Here is a 25,118-nt window from a genome sequence, read left to right as displayed (position 1 = left end):
ATAGGTACTTAAGCTGATATTTTTAAAAACAAAAAGGATATTTTTAGTGAAATTTTAAACATTTTTAGTGAATGTAATTAATAAATAATAATGTTCATTCATTTTTATTAAAACATGTTGATTTGTGGCATCTCGAGTTACTTATTTTTACAGGCACATCTTTTTGTTTTACATTGTATTTTGGATTGTTTACAAGAACACTTCTTAAATCCTTGACCTCCAAATAAGGATAATTTTCCTGCAATCTCACGCAGACTTAGGTTAGTTCGGGGGAACTGTTTTGGTAAATGTTGTAGTAGCTATTTGAAGAGCGTCTCTAGGTAGCCAATCTTTTATAATTCCAATTGAGGTACCAATTTGGTATAAATTATTTTTTATATCTAATACGATCCCCACAATGTTATTTCCATCTAATGGGTCTCTATCTACCTTAGGTACATATACCAAAACTGTGGAATCCACTAACACGTCTTTAAAATCTTCAAAGAAACTTCTTTCATTTTTTTTCAGCTTCAGCATCTTTTCAGGTGTTTTGCAGCATTCAAATCTCCATTTTCATCATTTCCCTTAAGGATTTGATCAAATCTCCATTTTTATCATTTCCCTGCGACATATATATACACTGCTCAAAAAAATAAAGGGAACACAAAAATAACACATCCTAGATCTGAATTAATTAAATATTCTTCTGAAATACTTTGTTCTTTACATAGTTGAATGTGCTGACAACAAAATCACACAAAAATAAAAAAATGGAAATCAAATTTTTCAACCCATGGAGGTCTGGATTTGGAGTCACACTCAAAATTAAAGTGGAAAAACACACTACAGGCTGATCAAACTTTGATGTAATGTCCTTAGAACAAGTAAAAATGAGGCTCAGTAGTGTGTGTGGCCTCCACGTGCCTGTATGACCTCCCTACATCGCCTGTGCATGCTCCTGATGAGGTGGCGGATGGTCTCCTGAGGGATCTCCTCCCAGACCTGGACTAAAGCATCTGTCAACTCCTGGAAAGTCTGTGGTGCAACGTGACGTTGGTGGATAGAGCGAGACATGATGTCCCAGATGTGCTCAATTGGATTCAGGTCTGGGGAACGGGCGGGCCAGTCCATAGCATCAATGCCTTTGTCTTGCAGGAACTGCTGACACACTTCAGCCACATGAGGTCTAGCATTGTCTTGCATTAGGAGGAACCCAGGGCCAACCGCACCAGCATATGGTCTCACAAGGGGTCTGAGGATCTCATCTCGGTACCTAATGGCAGTCAGGCTACCTCTGGCGAGCACATGGAGGGCTGTGCGGCCCTCCAAAGAAATGCCACCCCACACCATTACTGACCCAATGCCAAACCGGTCATGCTGGAGGATGTTGCAGGCAGCAGAACGTTCTCCACGGCGTCTCCAGACTCTGTCACGTCTGTCACATGTGCTCAGTGTGAACCTGCTTTCATCTGTGAAGAGCACAGGGCGCCAGTGGCGAATTTGCCAATCTTCTCTGGCAAATGCCAAACGTCCTGCACGGTGTTGGGCTGTAAGCAAAACCCCCACCTGTGGACGTCAGGCCCTCATATCACCCTCATGGAGTCTGTTTCTGACCGTTTGAGCAGACACATGCACATTTGTGGCCTGCTGGAGGTCATTTTGCAGGGCTCTGGCAGTGCTCCTCCTGTTCCTCCTTGCACAAAGGCGGAGGTAGCGGTCTTGCTGCTGGGTTGTTGCCCTCCTACGGCCTCCTCCACGTCTCCTGATTTACTGGCCTGTCTCCTGGTAGCGCCTCCATGCTCTGGACACTACGCTGACAGACACAGCAAACCTTCTTGCCACAGCTCGCATTGATGTGCCATCCTGGATAAGCTGCACTACCTGAGCCACTTGTGTGGGTTGTAGACTCCGTCTCATGCTACCACTAGAGTGAAAGCACTGCCAGCATTCAAAAGTGACCAAAACATCAGCCAGGAAGCATAGGAACTGAGAAGTGGTCTGTGGGCACCACCTGAAGAACCACTCCTTTATTGGGGGGGTCTTGCTAATTGCCTATAATTTCCACCTGTTGTCTATCCCATTTGCACAACAGCATGTGAAATTGATTGTCACTCAGTGTTGCTTCCTAAGTGGACAGTTTGATTTCACAGAAGTGTGATTGACTTGGAGTTACATTGTGTTGTTTAAGTGTTCCCTTTATTTTTTTGAGCAGTGTATATATATATATATATATATATATATATAAATCTCATAGTGCCCCCTGTATACATGTCCCCAAAGTGGCCATAATAATGCTCCCAACACAACCCCAACCCTCATTAGTGCCAACAAATAAAAAATTAAAAGCACTCACCTCATCCCCTTGTATGCTCAGTGACACTTGCTCCTCACTAGTCACCAGGACCTAGTGTGACGTCACCAAGCTTTTTGCATCAGGCTTTTTGCCTCTAGTAAGGACTAAATGTCGGAACAGCCTGCCGGAAAAGGCTACCGCAAGTGTGAAAGTAGCCTAATTTTAATGGTGCCCTGTGACATATCCTGTCTTTTTACATCCACTATTCACCGGCTGTTAAAAAGAGAACAGCCATGAAAATACCATGTACCCAAAATGGATTTGAAAAGTTAGCACTCTCAGCATAAAATTATCATTTTTTTAAATTGTTTCTATTATAGAAGTGTCATCTCTATTATAGTGGCCATTTATAAAGATTGGCGGTTTCAACAAACCTTTAAGCCTTAGGATACCGGATTTTTTTTTTGTTTTTGTGTTTTTATTTTTCTTCCCTATTTTCCTGGTCACATAGCTGTATGACGGCTTATTTTTTGGCGGGACAAATATAAACATCATGGGTATCATAATTTGCGACCAAAAACGCCCATACTTTTAAAATATAAAAAAAAAAATCCACTGCAGCCCAAAAATTTTAATAAAATGTGATCAAAAAGTCACCCACACTCCAAAATGGTATCAATAAAAACTACAGATTGTCCTGCAAAAAATTGAGCCACTAAACAGCTCAGTAGACATAAGTATAAAAAAAAGTTATGGGGGTGAGAATATGGTAATGTAAAAAAAATATATAATTTAATCAAAGTTTAAATTTATTTTTACACTATTTAGACATAAAAAACCTATACATATGGGGGTATTGTTATAATCGTACTGACCCAGAGAATAAAGGGCATGGGTCAGTTATGCCATAATTGATGGTGGCATTAGAAAGTACAACTTATTGTTATTTAGGTATAAAAAAAAATTATTATACAGAAAGGGGGGTGATTTAAACTTTAATATTTTTTTATATATTTTGATGATTTTGAAGCTCATATATGAGCCTATAAATAATGTTTTTTTAATTTTTGTTTTGTTCTATCAGGGATTTTTAAAATGAGATTTACATTGGAAATTGCTCATTTATTATCCTGGCCTGCCATCTGGTGGCCCAAATAAGAATTGTAGCATGAACAATATAAGCTTCGTCAGCGAGGCTTACAGTGTTCAGCACAACTACCGATGCACACATTGGCCGCACGGAGCATCGGTAGGAGCTTCCGGGTTTTTGCGCATTTAGATGCTGTGATCTCACTTGATCATGGCATCTAAAGCCTTTAATTAGCTGCAAGTCTCTGCTGTTTGAAACAGCAGAGATCTGCCAGCCATGGCGCCAGCTGCACAGGTGACCAGGCGCCATGTTTATGCAGCGTCCCACATATGTGTGTGAAAGGGACACTGTAAACATCTGCCTATTTATCTAAGGTATTTGCAATGTATGGTATTTCCTAATTATCAGGCTGGCAATGTCATTACACCCATTCGCCGTTAGGTGGTGCTAGCATCACATAGTATATATAGCTTAGGGTGTGTTAATAAAGTTGGTTGAAGTAAAGTAGTTAGTGTGAGAGAGGAAAGCAAGTGTATGGAGGAGAGAATCAGGCCTTATCCACCATGTAGCTGCAATTTCTTTCCTCCAGACCTGATCAATCCTGGAGAGGAAAAACTAAGGGTACTTTCACACTAGCGGCAGGGGACTCCGGCAGTCGGGGGGCACACGTGAACTAGCGGCAGGATGGATCCGACAGGTTGTTCACCCGCCGAAACAGCCTGCCGGAGTCCCCTGCCACTAGTGTGAAACTAGCCTAAGAGTAGTTACAGCAGCTTAGCACTGGACAGTAAGTCTATGTTTAAATATGAAGCAAGTCTAGTGAAGGTTAGAGCTGAGTCTGGCCTATGGACTTCACAAGCACAAGTGACCAAGAGTAACTTTCCAAGTTCCTGGACTCGACTGGATGATTAAAGGCCTTATTCACTAGAAGCCTTCCCAGATATAGTAAACCTGAATACCTCAGGAGAGCATCCTGCAAATAATTTAATAAGAGTTTGTCTGCCGCGAGGGAGAAACGCCCTTATTGGATAGCTGAAGATAAGTACAAAACAGCATATTTAGTACCAGAGTGCTATAGTTTGGACTAAGAATAATTACAGAAGTCTTGCCTGTAAAGTGTCAGCCTTAAAAAGAACTGCTCAACTGACAATTGCCTAAACCTGATAAAAGGAATACTATTGAAGCTATTTCTGAGTCATCACTCATGCCATACAAATGAACTGTATCTGTACTGACTACCTCAAGACAATTGAACCAGTAAATGTTCAACTGTTTGATTACAACCGACTTCTCATGATTACTACTAATACTCTCAACATTTGCACCTTATGGTGCTGGCGTCCCGAACACAGGGGCCCAGCTACCAAAGCACCCTAAACACATACACCATTAACCACTACAGGACCGCCGTACGCAGGATTGCGTCCTGGCGGCGGCCCTGTTATTCCTCCTGGACGCGCCGGCGCGTCCTCTCGCGAGAGGCGAGATTTCCTGTGAACGCGCGCACACAGGCGCGCAAGTTCACAGGAACCGAAGGTAAACGAGTGGATCTGCAGCCTGCCAGCGGCGATCGTTCGCTGGCAGGCTGTAGATGCGATTTTTTTAACCCTTGAAGGGTATATTAGATGCTGTTTTGATAACAGCGTCTAATATACCTGCTACCTGGTCCTCTGGTGGTCCCTTTTGCTTGGATCGACCACCAGAGGACACAGGCAGCTCTGTAAAGTAGCACCAAACACCACCACACTACACCCCCCCTGTCACTTATTAACCCCTTATTAACCCCTGATCACCCCCTGTCATTGATCACCCTCCTGTAAGGCTCCATTCAGACGTCCGTATGTGTTTTGCGGATCCGCGGATCCACGGATCCGCAAAACACATACGGACGTCTGAATGGAGCCTTACAGGGGGGTGATCAATGACAGGGGGGTGATCACCCCATATAGACTCCCTGATCACCCCCCTGTCATTGATCACCCCCCTGTAAGGCTCCATTCAGACGTCCGTATGTGTTTTGCGGATCCGCGGATCCATGGATCCACGGATCCGCAAAACACATACGGATGTCTGAATGGAGCCTTACAGGGGGGTGATCACCCCATATAGACTCCCTGATCACCCCCCTGTAAGGCTCCATTCAGACGTCCGTATGTGTTTTGCGGATCCACGGATCCGCAAAACACGGACACCGCGGATCTGCAAAACACGGACACCATGGATCCGCAAAACACGGACACCGGCAATGTACTTTCCACATTTTGCGGATACGCACATTGCCAGAACTATATAGAAAATGCCTTTTCTTGCCCGCAATTGCGGACAAGAATAGGACATGTACTATAGGCTCTACAAAAAATGCAGTGTTCGCCCGATCAGGCCTGATCTTGTGCGCACGCTTGCGTTCAGTCCGCCCCACCGCAGTGGCCTAAATTTTTTTTCTTCTGATCACTGCAAAAACACCGTAAAATCGCAGCGGCGCTATAAAAAGATCACTTTTGAGGGGCATGGTGAGTTCATAGAAGATTTTTATTTTTTTGTCAAAAGTTAGCCGAAATTGATTTTTTTTGTTTTTTGTTTTTTTTGTTTTTTCTTACAAAGTCTCATATTCCACTAACTTGTGACAAAAAATAAAATCTCACATGAACTCGCTATACCCCTCACAGGAATCCAAATGCGTAAAATTTTTTAGACATTTATATTCCAGACTTCTTCTCATGCTTTAGGGCCCTTAAAATGCCAGGGCAGTATAAATACCCCACATGTGACCCCATTTTGGAAAGTAGACACCCCAAGGTATTCGCTGAGGGGAAAATTGAGTCCGTGGGAGATTTTATTTTTTGTCACAAGTTAGCGGAAAGGGAGACTTTGTGAGAAAAAACAAAAAAAAATCAATTTCCGCTAACTTGTGCCAAAAAAAATAAATCTTTGAACTCGCCATGCCCCTCACGGAACACCTTGGGGTGTCTTCTTTATAAAATGGGGTCACATGTGGGGTAGTTATACTGCCCTGGCATTTTAGGGGCCCTAAAGCGTGAGAAGAAGTCTGGAATCCAAATGTCTAAAAATGCCCTTCTAAACGGAATTTGGGCCCCTTTGCGCACCTAGGCTGCAAAAAAGTGTCACACATGTGGTATCGCCGTACTCAGGAGAAGTAGGGAAATGTGTTTTGGGGTGTCTTTTTACATATACCCATGCTGGGTGAGAGAAATATCTCTGTCAAATGACAACTTTGTATAAAAAAATTGGAAAAGTTGACTTTTAGAGAGATATTTCTCTCACCCAGCATGGGTATATGTAAAAATACACCCGAAAACACATTGTTCTACTTCTTCTGAGTACGACGATACCACATGTGTGACACTTTTTTGCAGCCTAGGTGGGCAAAGGGGCCCAAATTCTAAAGAGCACCTTTAGGATTTCACAGGGCATTTTTAACACATTTGGATTTCAAACTACTTCTCACGCATTAGGGCCCCTAAAATGCCAGGGCAGTATAACTACCCCACAAGTGACCCCATTTTGGAAAGAAGACACCCCAAGGTATTTCGTGATGGGCATAGTGAGTTCATGGAAGTTTTTATTTTTTGTCACAAGTTAGTGGAATATGAGACTTTGTAAGAAAAAAATAAAAATAAAAAAAATCATCATTTTCCGCTAACTTGTGACAAAAAATAAAAAGTTCTATGAACTCACTATGCCCATCAGCGAATACCTTAGGGTGTCTACTTTCCGAAATAGGGTCATTTGTGGGGTTTTTCTACTGTCTGGGCATTGTAGAACCTCAGGAAACATGACAGGTGCTCAGAAAGTCAGAGCTGCTTCAAAATGCGGAAATTCACATTTTTGTACCATAGTTTGTAAACGCTATAACTTTTACCCAAACCAATAAATATACACTTATTGCATTTTTTTTTATCAAAGCCATGTAGAACAATAAATTTAGAGAAAAATTTATATAGAAATGTTGTTTTTTTTGAAAAATTTTACAACTGAAAGTGAAAAATGTCATTTTTTTGCAAAAATTTCGTTAAATTTCGATTAATAACAAAAAAAATAAAAATGTCAGCAGCAATGAAATACCACCAAATGAAAGCTCTATTAGTGAGAAGAAAAGGAGGTAAAATTCATTTGGGTGGTAAGTTGTATGACCGAGCAATAAACCGTGAAAGTAGTGTAGTGCAGAATTGTAAAAAGTGGTCTGGTCATTAAAGGGACACTGACAGGCCAAATCAGCATATTTAGTTATATATATGACATTACAGGTCTTATACAGTCTATTGAAAGCATCTAAGTATCCCCCCTGTCCACCTTCTAAATACCGAAATATAAAGTTTTATAACCTGCCTGTCTCGTCACCAATCTGCCCAAGGGGCGGCGTTTTTCATCTCAAAATGCGCCCAGCCAGCAGCTCCCAACTGCCGTTCTGAAGCCCCCAGTCACGATCCTGCGCATGGGCAGATTTGACATGAACGATGCCAGGAGGATTCAATTGCCCATGCGCAGGATCGTGACTGGGGAGAGTTGTAGCCGCCGCCCAGCGAAGTGAATATTGATGAGCTGGGCGGGGCTTCAGAACGGCAGTTGGGAGCGGCTGGCTGGGCGCATTTTGAGATGAAACGCCGCCCCTTGGGCAGATTGGTGACGAGACAGGCAGGTTATAAAACTTTATATTTCGGTATTTAGAAGGTGGACAGGGGGGATACTTAGATGCTTTTAATAGACTGTATATGACCTGTAATGTCATATATATAACTATATGCTGATTTGGCCTGTCAGTGTCCCTTTAAGGTTGTTTAAGCTAGGGGAGCTGAGGTGGTTAAGGACACCTCAACTTCCATCTGGCTGGTGTTCCCTGCAATAGAGAGTGCCCCAGAGGATTTAGTGCTGTCTTCTCATCCACTGCACTGTCAGCCCAGGGAGGCTCTGCTAACTGTGAGTACAAACAACTACTACCCCCATCAGCCCACAGTAGCGTCACGTGTTTCCCCTGCGGTCCAGCTTGTTCCATTTACACATCGCTCCACCAGTTAAATGTGAAAATAATAATACCTTATGGCTGTTGGAATGTAGTGATGCAAATTGGTGGTCCAGACTAAGGTGTCATGCACACGGCCGTTGTCAGCCGTGACCCGTACTGCGGCCCGCAAATAGCGGGTCCGCAGTATGCGGGCACCGGCCGTGTGCGCCCCGTATCATGGATGCGGACCCATTCACTTGAATGGATAATCCGGAGCTGCGGTGTGGAACGGAGGCACGTAACCCCACTGAAGCACTATGGTGTGCTTCCGTGGTGTTTCTGTCCGTGCCTCCAGAATTTGTTCTATTTTTGTGCGGTGCGGATGGATCACGCACCCATTCAAGTTGAATGGGTCTGGATCCATCGCGGCTGCCGCATGGATGGGGCCCGTGCATTGGCAAATTGCGGTCCCCAATGCACGGAACGGCCACACAACGGCAGTGTGCATGAGGCCTAACTTATATTACCAGTAACGCCACATAATTATTTGGTAGATTTAATTTACTACACCTGGACATGGATATTCATTAAATAATGATAACTGATAAAGCCCACTCCAAATGACATCACATATTAACACCCATTTCATACTGGGCCTGTTCTCTGATCAATTTCGCATCAGGCTTGCCAAAGTATGCACAACCCTAGAAGTGCACTCCATAGATGAGTCCTAGGGAATGCATTTTCCAAAAATGGGGCCACTTATTAGGGTTTTCAACTGTACTGGTATCTTAGTGGCTCTGCATAAGCAACATGGCATCCATAAATCGAGCAAAATCCATGCTCCAAAAGCCAAATGGTGGCTCCTGTGTTCTCAGCCCTAAAGTGTGCTTAAAAATTTGGTTACATTCACATATGACATAGTTATATGAGATGTGTGTCTTTGATGGCACAAGCTGGGCACAAAAGAGCGCACTGCAACCCTTGATAAATGACTTAAGGATTTTAGTGTCCAAAATGGCTCTGCAACTGTTGGCCAATGTATAAATCACCAAATTAGACTTCATGCGCATTGTGCTGTTTTACTCCTGAGAAATCCCTTATAATATATACCTCTTTGTTGATGTATCCATCTTTGTTTAGGTCATACAGATTGAAAGTCCACCTCAGCTTTTCACGAATTGTTCCTCTTAACAAAATTGACAAAGCGGCTACAAAATCCTACAAGAAAAATACTGTAAATTAGTGGTGTGGTAACAGTCATGAGAGTCAGCAATTGTAAATCAGGTGTTTTCTCTCAGTTCAAAAATGATAGAGATAAATATGTCTGCAGGCAATACTAATGATGGAAAATCTGCTAATCTAATATTAACCTAACTACCTAGAACTAAATCATTGCTGGCTACGTGTATGAAACTGAATCTGAAAAGCCACATGAACCATTAAATTATTAAAAAACTATCATTTCAAATATCTTTATTGAATGAATAACCGATAAAATGCATACAATTAAAAAGGTCAGTGAAGAAAAAGGAGGAAAATTTGGAACCTCTATATCAGCGCTGTCAGCAGGAGTCTGGTACCAGGTAAGTATTGGTAAAAGCATGAAGTCATTCATTTTCAGTCGATGAGTGTCAAGGGCGGAGCGCCCCCTTCATTAGGACAGTAATACAGATGACATACATATTCAGAGATTTTTTTAAGATTTTTGGCGCGCAGGCCAGGGGGTGGGAGGGGAGAAACCTGGGTGTGTTTTTGCATAATCCTCTATGTTAATAGTCCAATGGAGGAGTTTCCGTTGTGTGAGTAAGTGTTTGTAAACATAGAATCTATTGAGTTTGTTCTTATTTACATTCTGGTTCGGCGGTATGCTCGTATAATAGAGATCTCGAGCGATCGTGTGTTTCCCTTGTTGCACAGAAGATGCTGCGGTCCGCTATGCGCAGGGGTTCATTAATGAATACTGGACTTCTATCATGATATTTCATGCTTATCTAAGGAAGTTACAATGTTACATGGGGCCGTATAGGAAGTATCAAAGCTCCAGAGTTCAAGAGACGTTCTTGTTTCACCAGGGCAGCGCTAGTTTTTCTCCCCTAGGCTGGGGCTGGCGGCTCTCAGTTGTTAAGCTGGGTAAAGAATAGGCTCTATGTAGGAAAGGGAAACTGGGTGAGGTGTCCATATTATAATGGGAATATATGTCAATTCAAAAAGCAATCTGAGGCTGGGGCTGTCAGCTGTCAGATGGAGCTGGTGCCCAGAAGTTTTTACGCTGGGTGAAGGACAAGCTCTGTGTAGGAAAGGAAGCTGGGTGAGGTATCCGTACTATAGTGGGAATATGTGCTAATTCATAAATCAATCAGCATCAGTGGTTCAGGGGAGCGGACCTGCGCAAAGAAATTGCTGCTACAGGAGGTGGAATAGGGTGTAAAACATCTGTTTATTGTACTATATATGCAGGGGCGGATTTAGTGCATGATGGGCCCAGGGCTGTCTACCCAACTCGCCCCCCCCCCCCCCCTCTATTTTAGTTTTAGTTTTTTTTCGGTATTTTTCGGTATGAAGAGGCTGCGGTGCTTCGTAAGCGCCACAGTTTCTTCCTAGGCCACATGGTCTAGGTGCAGCTCTGTCCCATCTGAGTGATTGGGACTGAGCTGCAATACCAAGCACAGTGCTATCAAATGGACAGCGCTGAGCTTGGTAAGGAGCAAAGAGGCTGCAGCGCTCACTGGAATGTCGTGGTCTCCTCAAACAGCTGATTGGCTGGGGTGCCAGGAGTCTGACCCCCACCATCTCATAACTCTCTGAGTACAGATATCATAGATGTTACCTGCAGTCCTATGTAACACCCCACATAACACAGTGAACTATTGTGTTATGTGTGGTGTTACATAGGACTACATGGAACATCTACTACATTATCTGCACAGAGAAAGTTATCACTGTTATCTGGGCTGTTACATAGGACTGCAGGTGACAAATTAAAAATTTTGTTCCCAAATTTAAAATACATATGATTATGATAAAAAAAGGACTTGGAGAAGAAGATGAGACACAGGTCACAGTAGTGAGCCAGCTCTACATATAGGGGAATATAGCATCACATACCTTTTACATCCAGTGACATCTCCTGTCATGTAGATCTTCTCTTCTCCTCCGTTTGACCCAGATCGCCATGACTAATTCTTTCAGCCACATCTCGTCTCTACAGAGTTTGTTACACAGACACGTTTGAGTTCTCATAATTGGGGTAATTTATTAAACTGGTGTGAAGTAGAACTGGCTTAGGTGCCATATAGCAATGAATCAGATTCCACCTTCCATTTACCAAAGGAGCTGTCAAAAATGAAAGGTGGAATCTGTTGCAATGGGTAACTAACCCAGTTCTACTTTACACCAGTTTGATAAATTACCCAAAAGGTCCCTATAGTGTGTACAGCAGTTATAAAGTCCCCTAGAGTGCCCCCAGTAATAATATTACCCTACATTGTGCTCCAGGTAATAATGCCTGTATAGTATCCCCAAAAATAATGTCCCCTAATAGAATTTCCCCCACATTACCCTATATAGTAATTTCCCCCACTCTGCTCCATATAGTAAATTCTTCCACACTGCCCCATATAGTAATTTCCCCCACACTGCCCCATCAAGTAATAACCCCCCACACTGCCCCCATTAAGTAATTTGCCCCCACACTGCCATCCATTAAGTAATTTGCCCCCACACTGCCATCCATTAAGTAATTTGCCCCCACACTGCCCTTAATTAAGTAATTTGCCCCACAGTATTAATTTATTCACACTGCCCCCACAGTATTAATTGTCCCCCACACTGCCCCCACAGTATTTATTTCCCCCACACTAGTAATTTTCCCCCACGTAGTAGTTTTTCCCCCACTGTCCCTTCAGTAATATTCTCCTGTGCCCCCCAGTAATGTCCCCTAAAGTTGGCACACAAAAAAATAAAAGCTAATATTTACCTGTGTCCCAGTCGGCGCTTACTCGTAAATGCTGCACATCAGTGTGCTGCGTCCTGGCACAGGCGCGCGATGACGTCATCATGCCTACCTGCTCCAGGATTTTACTACTCGTAAATGCTGCAAGTCAGTGTGCTGCGTCTTGGCACAGGCACGCGATGACGTCATCACGCCTACCTGCTCCAGGATTTTACTACCGCCTAGGCTTCAGGCCTACTAGGCCTGAAGCCTATAGTGGTAATCAGGAGGCAGGGAACTATACTGCTCCCGTGCCCCGCCGTAGTTTGTGGGCGTGTGGGCCAATTATATTCTGCCACTGTATATAGGGTTCACCTAAGTATTGTGTTGAAATATGGGATGTATTTATTTGGGGCATATCTCAAATACCCTATTGTTATAAAATAATTAATAGAGAAGGTAGGGAATGCAAAAAGAAGACATAATAAATAATAAAAAAAAATATGAATATAAATAGTTATTATAAATAATAAATTAATAATGAAAGGCCTGTATATATTGGTATGTTTTGGTGTGTTATTTGGATCTATTTTGGGCTACTAGAAGGTTCAAGTATTGTGGGACCATTCATATTTCAATAGAGATAATTTTATATCTAGTTATCTTCAAATAATAAATAAATAATAGTTAATTAATTATAAGAAGGTAATAAGATCAAATAGTTTCACAGTAATTATTTCATATTAGATTATTATTTTTATTTATTATTAAAGCGCCATTCATTCCATAGCGCTGTACATATGAAAAGGGGTATACATATATAGGGGTAGATTATCTTCAAAAATGATAATAAAAACATAGTATGATTAGCCCAGGTTAAAAAGATATATTAAAATATACATAAAAAGATGATTTCACTAATCTCATTGGTAGATCCAGTATACGGTACCTCACGTTTTTGGAGGTTGCTGAATCTATTAAATGGGTTTTGAGGTATGTAGTGTGAGGAATTAGCTCTATCTCTGGGAGTTTCGGCCACAGATATCTAGCTGAAAACCATGTAGCAGTCCAAACAGTGCATTTATTTTGGCACACCAGCAATACAACAAAACAATCATTGCGACAGGGCCCGGCAGCACTCCAGGGGGCCCGGCCGCCTGTGGACCCCTGGCCCCTGCAGTAGTGCTGTATGTACCTGGGGCCCAGTGTTCCTGGTTTCCGCAAGGCCCTCCCCTTACCCTCCCCAGCCGGCGCTTCACTGTCCTGAGCACATACAGCGCCAGGACGTAGTGCGCGCACTATGACCTGACGCTGCACGCTGTCAGGTGACAGTGCAGCGCCGGCCAGGAAGACAGAAGAGCGAGCACGACTTCTGCCAGAGAGGAAGAGTAGCCGCGGCCCACGGCGCAGAGCAGGTAAGTATGTTAGGGCCGATGATCAGGGGAACCGCTGCGGGACCCATACTGATCCCCAAACTGACTGCAGTGGAGGGGGAGGGGAGGTGTTTGGTCAGATTGCCCCTGGTCTAATGATTTGGTTTTTGCTAAGTCCCAAAGTTGTGGCAATGATCATGGGGTTACTTGTGGGGGCCAAAGAACAAAGGAGAAGAGGCAGCACCAAATGCACACCTCTGCGGTGGGGAAAATGGAGCACGGGATGAAGGCTGAGCACCGACACTATTTACCTGGCCACGGACGTGGTATCACCTCCTTATCTGGACGCAGTGGGCACTATGTAGCAGTATTTATCTGGGCACAGTATGACCCTGTCAGTGGGCATTATAAAGCAGTATTTATCTGGGCGCAGTATGACCCTGTTAGTGGGCACTATATAGCAGTATTTATCTGGATGCAGTATGACCCTGTCAGTGGGCACTATATAGCAGTATTTATCTGGATGCAGTATGACCCTGTCAGTGGACACTATATAGCATTATTTATCTGGATGCAGTATGACCCTGTCAGTGGACACTATAAAGCAGTAGTGGGGGGGTTGGAGGCAAGTTGGAGGGGGGGCGGCGGTGGGTCGGGAGGGGCAGAGACAGGGAGGGGGCCCCTTGGATCAGTTTCGCACCGGGGCCCCATGGATTGTGTTTACGCCACAGGAAACAATAAACAAACACCTGCCCGGCTGGGCTTTAACTAAACATATGATACTGGGAAGGGCTGGAGAAGATCTAGTGGTCATGGTCCATATCGGAACCAATGACAAAGTTAGAGGTAGGTGGAGAGTCCTTAAAAATGATTTCAGGGATTTAGGTCAATAGCTTAGGGCAAGGACCTCAAAGGTAGTGTTTTCCAAAATACTGCCTGCACCAAGGGCCACACAAGAAAGGCAGCAGGAGATTAGGGAGATTAACAAGTGGCTCAAGCACTGGTGTAGGAAGGAGGGGTTTGGGTTCCTAGAGAACTGGGCCGACTTCTCTATTGGCTACAGGCTCTATCTTATAGATTTTTTTGACTGGGTGAATAAAATAATAGACGGTGGAGGTGCAGTAGACATCGCATATCTAGATTTTAGTAAGGCTTTTGACACTGTCCCACATAGAAGACTTATCAATAAACTGCAGTCATTGAGCATGGACTCCCATATTGTTGAGTGGATTAGGCAGTGGCTGAGTGACAGACAACAGAGGGTTGTAGTCAATGGAGAACATTCAAAACAAGGTAATGTTACCAGTGGGGTTCCACAGGGATCTGTACTGGGACCGATTTTGTTTAATATCTTCATAAGTGATATTGCAAAAGGCCTCGCTGGTAAGGTTTGTCTTTTTGCTGATGACACAAAGATATGTAACAGGGTTGATGTTCCTGGAGGGAAACGCCAAATGGAAAAGGATTTAGGAAAACTAGAAGAATGGTCAGAACTCTGGAAACTGAAATTTAATGTGGATAAGTGCAAGATAATGCACCTGGGGCGTAAAAACCCAAGGGCAGAATATAGAATATTTGACACAGTCCTGACCTCAGTATCTGAGGAAAGGGATTTAGGAGTAATTATTTCAGAAGACTTAAAGGTGGGAAGACAATGTAATAGAGCAGCACGAAATGCCAGCAGAATGCTTGGATGTATAGGGAGAGGTATAAGCAGTAGAAAGAGTGAAGTGCTTATGCCGCTGTACAGAACACTGGTGAGACCTCACTTGGAGTATTGTGCGCAGTACTGGAGGCCATATCTCCAGAAGGATATAGATACTCTAGAGAGAGTTCAGAGAAGAGCTACTAAACTAGTACATGGATTGCAGGATAAAACTTACCAGGAAAGGTTAAAGGACCTTAATATGTATAGCTTGGAAGAAAGAAGAGACAGAGGGGATATGATAGAAACTTTTAAATACATAAAGGGAATCAACTCGGTAAAGGAAGAGAGCATATTTAAAAGAAGAAAAACTACCACAAGAGGACACAGTTTTAAATTAGAGGGGCAAAGGTTTAAAAGTAATATAAGGAAGTATTACTTTACTGAGAGAGTAGTGGATGCATGGAATAGCCTTCCTGCAGAAGTGGTAGCTGCAAATACAGTGAAGGGGTTTAAGCATGCATGGGATAGGCATAAGGCCATCCTTCATATAAGATAGGGCCGGGGGCTATCCATAGTATTCAGTATATTGGGCAGACTAGATGGGCCAAATGGTTCTTATCTGCCGACACATTCTATGTTTCTATGTTTCTATGTTTCTATGTTTCTATCGTAGGGATGGGCTGCACCTCAATGGGGGAGGAGTGTTTAAACTAGGGACTGGGGGGGCGGGAAATTACATTATAGGAGGGGAGGATAGTGCAGATAGAGACCGGGGGCAAGGTAGTGGGACTGGGGGAGGAATGGAAGGAGGGACTAGAACAGTTCAGAAGGAAAGGTGTCGGGTAAAAAATATACATAAACCTCTCAAATGTATGTATACTAATGCCAGAAGCCTGACTAATAAAACTGGGGAACTGGAATTAGTGATGTGTGAGGAGGACTATGACATAGTGGGAATAACGGAAACATGGCTGGATGATAGCTATGACTGGGTAGTTAATGTACAAGGTTACAGTCTGTTTAGAAAGGATCGTCAAAACCGGAGAGGGGGGGTATGCCTTTATGTAAAGTACTGTCTAAAGCCCACACTCCGGGAATATATAAGTGAGGGACTTGAACATGTGGAGTCACTGTGGGTAGAGATACATGGAGCTAAAAAGAATAATAAATTACTAAAAGGAGTTTACTATAAACCACCTAATATACCAGAGTCCACAGAAAATCTACTACTAAACGAGATAGACAAGGCGGCAAATCATAATGAGGTGGTTATTATGGGGGACTTCAACTACCCAGATATACACTGGGAAACTGAAACTTGTATAGCTCATAAAGGAAACAGGTTCTTGGCAATAACCAAAGACAATTACCTCTCCCAACTGGTTCAGGACCCGACTAGAGGGACGGCCATACTGGACTTAGTATTAACCAATAGGCCTGACAGAACAACAGACGTGCAGGTTGGGGGACACCTGGGAAATAGTGACCATAAATTAATAACCTTCCAATTATCATTCAAAAGAGCGTTTCTACAGGGAGGAACAAAAATACAAAACTTCAAAAAAGCTAAATTTAGCCAACTAAGAGAGGCCATAGGCCTAACTAACTGGGACAAAGTCCTCAAAAATAAAAATAAAGCCACAAAATGGGATATCTTTAAAAGCATCCTAAAATCTCATTGTGAGAGGTACATACCGTATGGGAATAAAAGGTTAAGGAACAAAAAGAAACCAATTTAGATAAATAGAACTGTAAAGAAAGCAATAAATGACAAAAAGAAAGCATATAAATCACTAAAACAGGAGGGTAGCACGAAAGCACTAAAAAACTATAAGGAATAAAATAGAACATGTAAAAAACAAATAAAAGTGCCCAAACTAGAGACCGAGAGATTAATTGCCAAAGAGAGTAAAACTAACCCTAAAATGTTCTTCAATTATATAAATTTTAAAAAGTATAAATCTGAAGGTGTCGGCCCTTTAAAGAGTAATAAGGGGGGGAGTCGCAGAGAGCGACGAGGAGAAAGCAAAGCTGTTAAATATTTTTTTTCTCCAATGTATTCACTAAGGAAAATAAACTATCAGATGAAATGCTGAATGTAAAAATAAATTCCCCATTAAGGCCTCCTGCACACGACAGTATTTTTTCACAGTCCGCAAAACGGGGTTCCTTTGGTCCGTGATCCGTGACCGTTTTTTCGTCCGTGGGTCTTTCTTGATTTTTGGAGGATCCACGGACATGAAAAAAAAGTCGTTTTGGTGTCCGCCTGGCCGTGCGGAGCCAAACGGATTCGTCCTGACTTACAATGCAAGTCAATGGGGACGGATCCGTTTGACGTTGACACAATATGGTGCAATTGCAAACGGATCCGTCCCCCATTGATTTTCAATGTAAAGTCAGGAGTTAATATACCATAGGATCAGAGTTTTCTCCAATTCGATGGTATATTTTAACTTGAAACGTCCCCATCACCATGGGAACGCATCTATGTTAGAATATACCATCGGATTTGAGTTAGATCGTGAAACTCATATCCGACAGTATATTCTAACACAGAGGCGTTCCCATGGTGATGTGGACGCTTCAAGTTAGAATATCCTACGAACTGTGTACATGACTGCCCCCTGCTGCCTGGCAGCACCTGATCTCTTACAGGGGGCTGTGATCCGCACAATTAACCCCTCAGGTGCCGCACCTGAAGGGGTTAATTGTGCTTATCATAGCCCCCTGTAAGAGATCAGGGGCTGCCAGGCAGCAGGGGGCAGACCCCCCTCCCTCCCCAGTTTGAATATCATTGGTGGCCAGTGTGCGGCCCCCCCGGCCCCCCCTCTATTGTTTTAATATCATTGGTGGCCAGTGTGCGGCCCCCCCGTCCCCCTCTATTGTTTTAATATCATTGGTGGCCAGTGTGCGGCCCCCCCTCCCTCTATTGTTTTAATATCATTGGTGGCCAGTGTGCGGCCCCCCCCGGCCCCCCTCTATTGTTTTAATATCATTGGTGGCCAGTGTGCGTCCTCCCCTCTCCCCCCCCCGATCATTGGTGGCAGCGGAGAGTTCCGATCGGAGTCCCAGTTTAATCGCTGGGGCTCCGATCGGTAACCATGGCAACCAGGACACTACTGTAGTCCTGGTTGCCATGGTTACTTAGCATTATTAGAAGCATCATACTTACCTGCTGCGCTGTCTGTGACCGGCCGGGAGCTCCTCCTACTGGTAAGTGACAGGTCTGTGCGGCGCACGGTAACCTGGTTGCCATGGTTACCGATCGGAGCCCCAGCGATTAAACTGGGACTCCGATCGGAACTCTCCGCTGCCACCAATGATTGGGGGGGGGAGAGGGGAGGGCGCACACTGGCCACCAATGATATTAAAACAATATAGGAGGGACCGGGGGGGCGCACACTGGCCACCAATGATTTTAAAACAATAGAGGGGGGGCCGGGGGGGGAGCACACTGGCCACCAATGATATTAAAACAATAGAGGGGGGGCGCACACTGGCCACCAATGATAATACAATAGAGGGAGGGAGGCCGCACACTGGCCACCAATGAAATTAATACAATAGCGGGAGGGAGGGGGGGGCGCACTGGCCACAAATGAAATTAAAACTGGGGAGGGAGGGGGGTCTGTAAGAGATCGGGTGCTGCCAGGCAGCAGGGGGCAGTCATGTACACAGTTCGTAGTATATTCTAACTAGAAGCGTGTTAGAATATACTGTCGGTTCTGAGTTTTCACGAAGTAAAAACTCAGCTCTGAAAAAGCTTTTATGCAGACGGATCTTCGGATCCGTCTGTATGAAAGTAACCTACGGCCACGGATCACGGACGCGGATGCCAATCTTGTGTGCATCCGTGTTCTTTCACGGACCCATTGACTTGAATGGGTCCGTGAACCGTTGTCCGTCAAAAAAATAGGACAGGTCATATTTTTTTGACGGACAGGAAACACGGATCACGGATGCGGCTGCAAAACGGTGCATTTTCCGATTTTTCCACGGACCCATTGAAAGTCAATGGGTCCGCGAAAAAAAACGGAAAACGGCACAACGGCCACGGGTGCAAACAACGGTCGTGTGCAGGAGGCCTAAAAGTGTCCTGTCTGATCCAGGAAGAAGTACAACAGCGACTTAAAAATATTAAAATAGACAAATCGCCAGGACCGGATGGCATACACCCCCGTATCCTAAGGGAATTAAGTAATGTCATTGCCAGACCCTTATTTTTGATATTTGCAGACTCTATACTGACAGGGAATGTCCCACTTAATTGGCGCATAGCAAATGTGGTGCCAATATTCAAAAAGGGTCCAAAAACAGAGCCTGGATACTATAGGCTGGTAATTTCAACATCTGTTGTGGGTAAACTGTTTTAAGGTTTTCTAAGTGATGCTGTCTTAGAGCATCTCAATGGAAATAAGCAAATAACTCCATATCAGCATGGCTTCATGAGGGATCGGTCATGCCAAACTAATTTAATCAGTTTCTATGAGGAGTTAAGTTCTAGACTTGACAGCGGCGAATCAATGGATGTCATATATCTGGACTTCTCCAAAGCATTTGACACTGTACCACATAAAGGGTTAGTATATAAAATGAGAATGTTCGGACTGGGAGAAAATGTCTGTATGTGGGTAAGTATTAAGTAACTGGCTGAGTGATAGAAAACAGAGGGTGGTTATTAACGGTACACACTCAAATTGGGTCACTGTCACTAGTGGGGTACCTTAGGGGTCAGTATTGGGCCCTATTCTCTTCAATATATTTATTAATGATCTTGTAGAAGGCTTGCATAGTAAAATATCCAATTTTCGCAGATGACACTAAACTGTGTAAAGTAATTAACACTGAAGAGGACAGTATACTACTACAGAGGGATCTGGATAGATTGGAGGCTTGGGAAGATAAGTGGCAGATGAGGTTTAACACTGACAAATGTAAAGTTATGCACATGGGAAGGAATAATGCAAGTCACCCGTACATACTAAATGGTAAAACACTCAGTAACACTGACATGGAAAAGGATCTAGGAATTTTAATAAACAGCCAACTAAGCTGCAAAAACTTCTCTACCAGGTATAGCAATGGTACATCACACCCAAAAATTGGTGAATTTCACCAGAAAATGTAACTGACAATTAATTTTTTTAGAAGTCTACTAGGTACTTCACACCCAAAAAATTGTGTATTTCACCCCAAAATGTAACTGACCAATTGTGTATTTCACCCAAAAATGTAACTGACCAATTCAAATCTACTAGGTATAGCAGTGGTACATCACACCCAAAAATTGTTGAATTTAAACTGATAATGTAACTGACAAATAATTTTTTTTTTTTACCGGTCTAATAGGTATAGTGTCATATGTTTATAGTAGGTGTCTATAAGATAGACCCACTATAAAGTATTCTCAGTGGTCTCAAATATCTGTTTATTATTTACTGAGTATGCCTTATTATACTTATTTTAAGATTTAACTTTTATTCTTATCATTTAAAATAATGATGAGACGACTGAGTTTAGTGAAACTACTGCGCTATTTAAATTAGAGAGAGAGAAGAGGGACCAATTTAATAGTACTGGTTTAGAGTGATGTACCTGTCTAAAAGGCCTATTACATATAAGGGGAGAGCCTAGTTAATTTTACTAGAAGTCCCTATGCCTTTACCCTACTTGACCTAATCTAGTCAGGGTGATAGCCTTAATGGCTGTAGTCGGGGCACTCGTCTTTAAAAAGACTACCCCCAGCCTCAGGAACCTCGGGCCTGTACTAAAAGTCCCTATGCTCTTACCTCTCTGCGGTTGATTTCCTTTTTCATCCGACGCGTTTCGCCAGGTATGGCTCTTCAGGGAATAAAGAGGATGTTCAGGTGCTGAAGGCAGTGGCTCTCACCTGTATCGATCATGCGGCAGTGGCCTAATAGGTATAGCAGTGGTACATCACACCCAAAAATTGGTGAATTTCACCAGAAAATGTAAATGACAATATTTTTTTTTTTTACCGGTCTACTAGGTATAGCAGTGGTAAAATTGTTGAATTTCAACTAATAATGTAACTGACAAATTTTTTATTTTTTTTACCGGTCTACAAGCTATAGCAGTGGTTAATCACACCCAAAAATTGTTGAATTTCAACTGAAAATGTAACTGACAAATTTATCATTTTTTTTACCGGTCTAATAGGTGTAGCAGTGGTACCTCACACCCAAAAATTGTTGAATTTTAACTGAAAATGTAACTGACAAATGTATCCTTTTTTTTACCGGTCTAATAGGTATAGCAGTGGTACCTCACACCCAAAAATTGGTGAATTTCATCAGAAAATGTAAATTACAATTAATTTTTATTTTTTTACCTGTCTACTAGGTATAGCAATGGTACATTACACCCAAAAATTTATGAATTATACCAGAAAATGTAACTGAAATTTTTATTTTATTTTTTTAACCTGTCTACTAGGTATAGCAGTGGTACTTCACACCCAAAAATTGGTGAATTTCACCAGAAAATGTAAATGACAATTTTTTTTTTTTTTTTACCGGTCTACTAGGTATAGCAGTGGTACATCACACCCAAAAATTGGTGAATTTCACCAGAAAATGTAACTGACAATTTATTTATTTTTTTAGCTGTCTACTAGGTATAGCAGTAGTACATCACACCCAAAAATTGGTGAATTTCACCAGAAAATGTAACTGACAATTTTTTTGTTTTTTACCTGTCTACTAGGTATAGCAGTGGTACATCACACCCAAAAATTGGTGAATTTCACCAGAAAATGTAACTGACAATTTTTTTTTTTTAAACCTGTCTACTAGGTATAGCAGTGGTACATCACACCCAAAAATTGGTGAATTTCACCAGAAAATGTAACTGACAATTTTTTTTTTAGTAGTCTACTAGGTATAGCAGTGGTACTTCACAACCAAAAATTGGTGAATTTCACCCAAAAATGTAACTGACATATTTATTTTATTTTTTACCTGTCTACATGGTATAGCAGTGGTACCTCACACCCAAAAATTTGAATTTCACCAGAAAATGTAAATTACAATTTATATATATTTTTTTTACCTGTCTACTAGGTATAGCAGTAGTACATCACACCCAAAAATTTAGAATTTCAACTGAAAATGTAACTGACAAACTTTTTTTTTTTTTTTACCTGTCTACTAGGTATAGCAGTGGTACATCACACCCAAAAATTGGTGAATTTCACCAGAAAATGTAAATGACAATTTTTTTTTTTCCGGTCTACTAGGTATAGCAGTGGTACATCACACCCAAAAATTTTTGAATTTCAACTGATAATTAGAGATGTCCCAAACTATTAGCCGGCGAACAGTTCCCGGCGAACATAGCTTGTTCGCGTTCGCAGCGGCGGGCGAACATTTGCGATGTTCGGTCCGCCCCCTATTCGTCATCATTGAGTAAACTTTGACCCTGTACCTCACAGTCAGCAGACACATTCCAGACAATCAGCATCATACCCTCCCTCCCAGACCCTCAGACCTCCTGGACAGCATCCATTTTAGATTCATTCGGAAGCTGCACTCAGAGTAAGAGGAGGGACAGTGTAGCTGCTACTGATTTAATAGGGAAATCGATAGCTAGGCTAGTGTATTCAGTGTCCACTACAGTCCTGAAAGACTCATCTGATCTCTGCTGTAAGGACAGCACCCCGAAAAGCCCTTTTTAGGGCTAGAACATCAGTCTGCTTTTTTTTTTTTTCCTGTGTAATCTAATTGTAGTTTCCTGCCAGCGTGTGTGTCAGGCTCACAGCGTATACTGTGCCCACTTGCCCAGTGCCACTACTCATATCTGGTGTCACAGTAGCTTGCATTTAAAAAAAAAAAAAAAGGTTTTTGACTGTAATATAATAACAGTCAGTTGCCTGCACGTGCGTGTGAGTTTCATGCCCTGCAAGTGCATAGTGTCACCAGCGCAACTCAAATCTGGTGTCACATTAGATTACATTTAAAAAACAACAACAATTTTGACTGTGATTAAATAGCAGTCAGTTGCCTGCTCGTGTGTGTGTGTTTAAGGCCCTGCAAGTGCATAGTGTCACCAGCGCAACTCAAATCTGGTGTCACAGTAGATTACATTTAAAAAAAAAAAACAATTTTGACTGTGAATAAATAGCAGTCAGTTGCCTGCACTTGTGTGTTTGTTTAAGGCCCTGCAAGTGCATAGTGTCACCAGCGCAACTCAAATTTGGTGTCACATTAGATTACATTTTAAAAAAAAACTAACAATTTTGACTGTGAATAAATAGCAGTCAGTTGCCTGCACGTGTGTGTGTGTGTGTGTTTCGTGCCCTGCAAGTGCATAGTGTCACCAGCGCAACTCAAATCTGGTGTCACAGTAGATTACATTTTAAAAAAAACAACAATTTTGACTGTGAATAAATAGCAGTCAGTTGCCTGCACATGTGTGTGTGTTTAAGACCCTGCAAGTGCATAGTGTCACCAGCGCAACTCAAATTTGGTGTCACATTAGATTACATTAAAAAAAAACTAACAATTTTGACTGTGAATAAATAGCAGTCAGTTGCCTGCACGTGTGTGTGTGTTTCGTGCCCTGCAAGTGCATAGTGTCACCAGCGCAACTCAAATCTGGTGTCACAGTAGATTACATTTTAAAAAAAACAACAATTTTGACTGTGAATAAATAGCAGTCAGTTGCCTGCACATGTGTGTGTGTTTAAGACCCTGCAAGTGCATAGTGTCACCAGCGCAACTCAAATTTGGTGTCACATTAGATTACATTTAAAAAAAACTAACAATTTTGACTGTGAATAAATAGCAGTCAGTTGCCTGCACGTGTGTGTGTGTTTCGTGCCCTGCAAGTGCATAGTGTCACCAGCGCAACTCAAATCTGGTGTCACAGTAGATTACATTTAAAAAAACAAAACAATTTTGACTGTAAATAAATAGCAGTCAGTTGCCTGCACGTGTGTGTGTGTGTTTAAGGCCCTGCAAGTGCATAGTGAAACCAGCGCAACTCATATCTGGTGTCACAGTAGATTACATTTAAAAAAAACTAAAATTTTGACTGTGAATAAATAGCAGTCAGTTGCCTGCACGTGTGTGTGTTTCATGCCCTGCAAGTGCATAGTGTCACCAGCGCAACTCAAATCTGGTGTCACAGTAGATTACATAAAAAAAAACTAACAATTTTGACTGTGAATAAATAGCAGTCAGTTGCCTGCACGTGTGTGTGTGTGTTTCGTGCCCTGCAAGTGCATAGTGTCACCAGCGCAACTCAAATCTGGTGTCACAGTAGATTACATTTTAAAAAAAAAAACAATTTTGACTGTGAATAAATAGCAGTCAGTTGCCTGCACGTGTGTGTGTGTTTAAGACCCTGCAAGTGCATAGTGTCACCAGCGCAACTCAAATTTGGTGTCACATTAGATTACATTTAAAAAAAAAACTAACAATTTTGACTGTGAATAAATAGCAGTCAGTTGCCTGCACGTGTGTGTGTGTGTGTGTTTCGTGCCCTGCAAGTGCATAGTGTCACCAGCGCAACTCAAATCTGGTGTCACAGTAGATTACATTTTAAAAAAAACAACAATTTTGACTGTGAATAAATAGCAGTCAGTTGCCTGCACGTGTGTGTGTGTTTAAGACCCTGCAAGTGCATAGTGTCACCAGCGCAACTCAAATTTGGTGTCACATTAGATTACATAAAAAAAAACTAACAATTTTGACTGTGAATAAATAGCAGTCAGTTGCCTGCACGTGTGTGTGTGTGTGTGTTTCGTGCCCTGCAAGTGCATAGTGTCACCAGCGCAACTCAAATCTGGTGTCACAGTAGATTACATTTAAAAAAA

General features: G+C 42.4%; 1 protein-coding gene across 1 annotated transcript in view; it reads right to left on the bottom strand.

Annotated features, from left to right (window-relative positions):
* KCNIP1 (potassium voltage-gated channel interacting protein 1) overlaps positions 1 to 25,118 on the bottom strand; it is a 656,186-nt gene that overhangs the window by 223,414 nt on the left and 407,654 nt on the right. Inside the window, exon 6 of the mRNA XM_040404788.1 lies at positions 9,439 to 9,546. Coding sequence (XP_040260722.1) covers positions 9,439 to 9,546 — 108 coding nt within the window. The remainder of the gene's footprint in view (positions 1 to 9,438; positions 9,547 to 25,118) is intronic.

Source organism: Bufo bufo, chromosome 1, assembly GCF_905171765.1.
Source record: "Bufo bufo chromosome 1, aBufBuf1.1, whole genome shotgun sequence".
Classification (NCBI taxonomy): Eukaryota; Metazoa; Chordata; class Amphibia; order Anura; family Bufonidae; genus Bufo; species Bufo bufo.
Note: the sequence above shows the minus strand (reverse complement) of the source record. Positions and strands in the feature narration are given on the sequence as shown.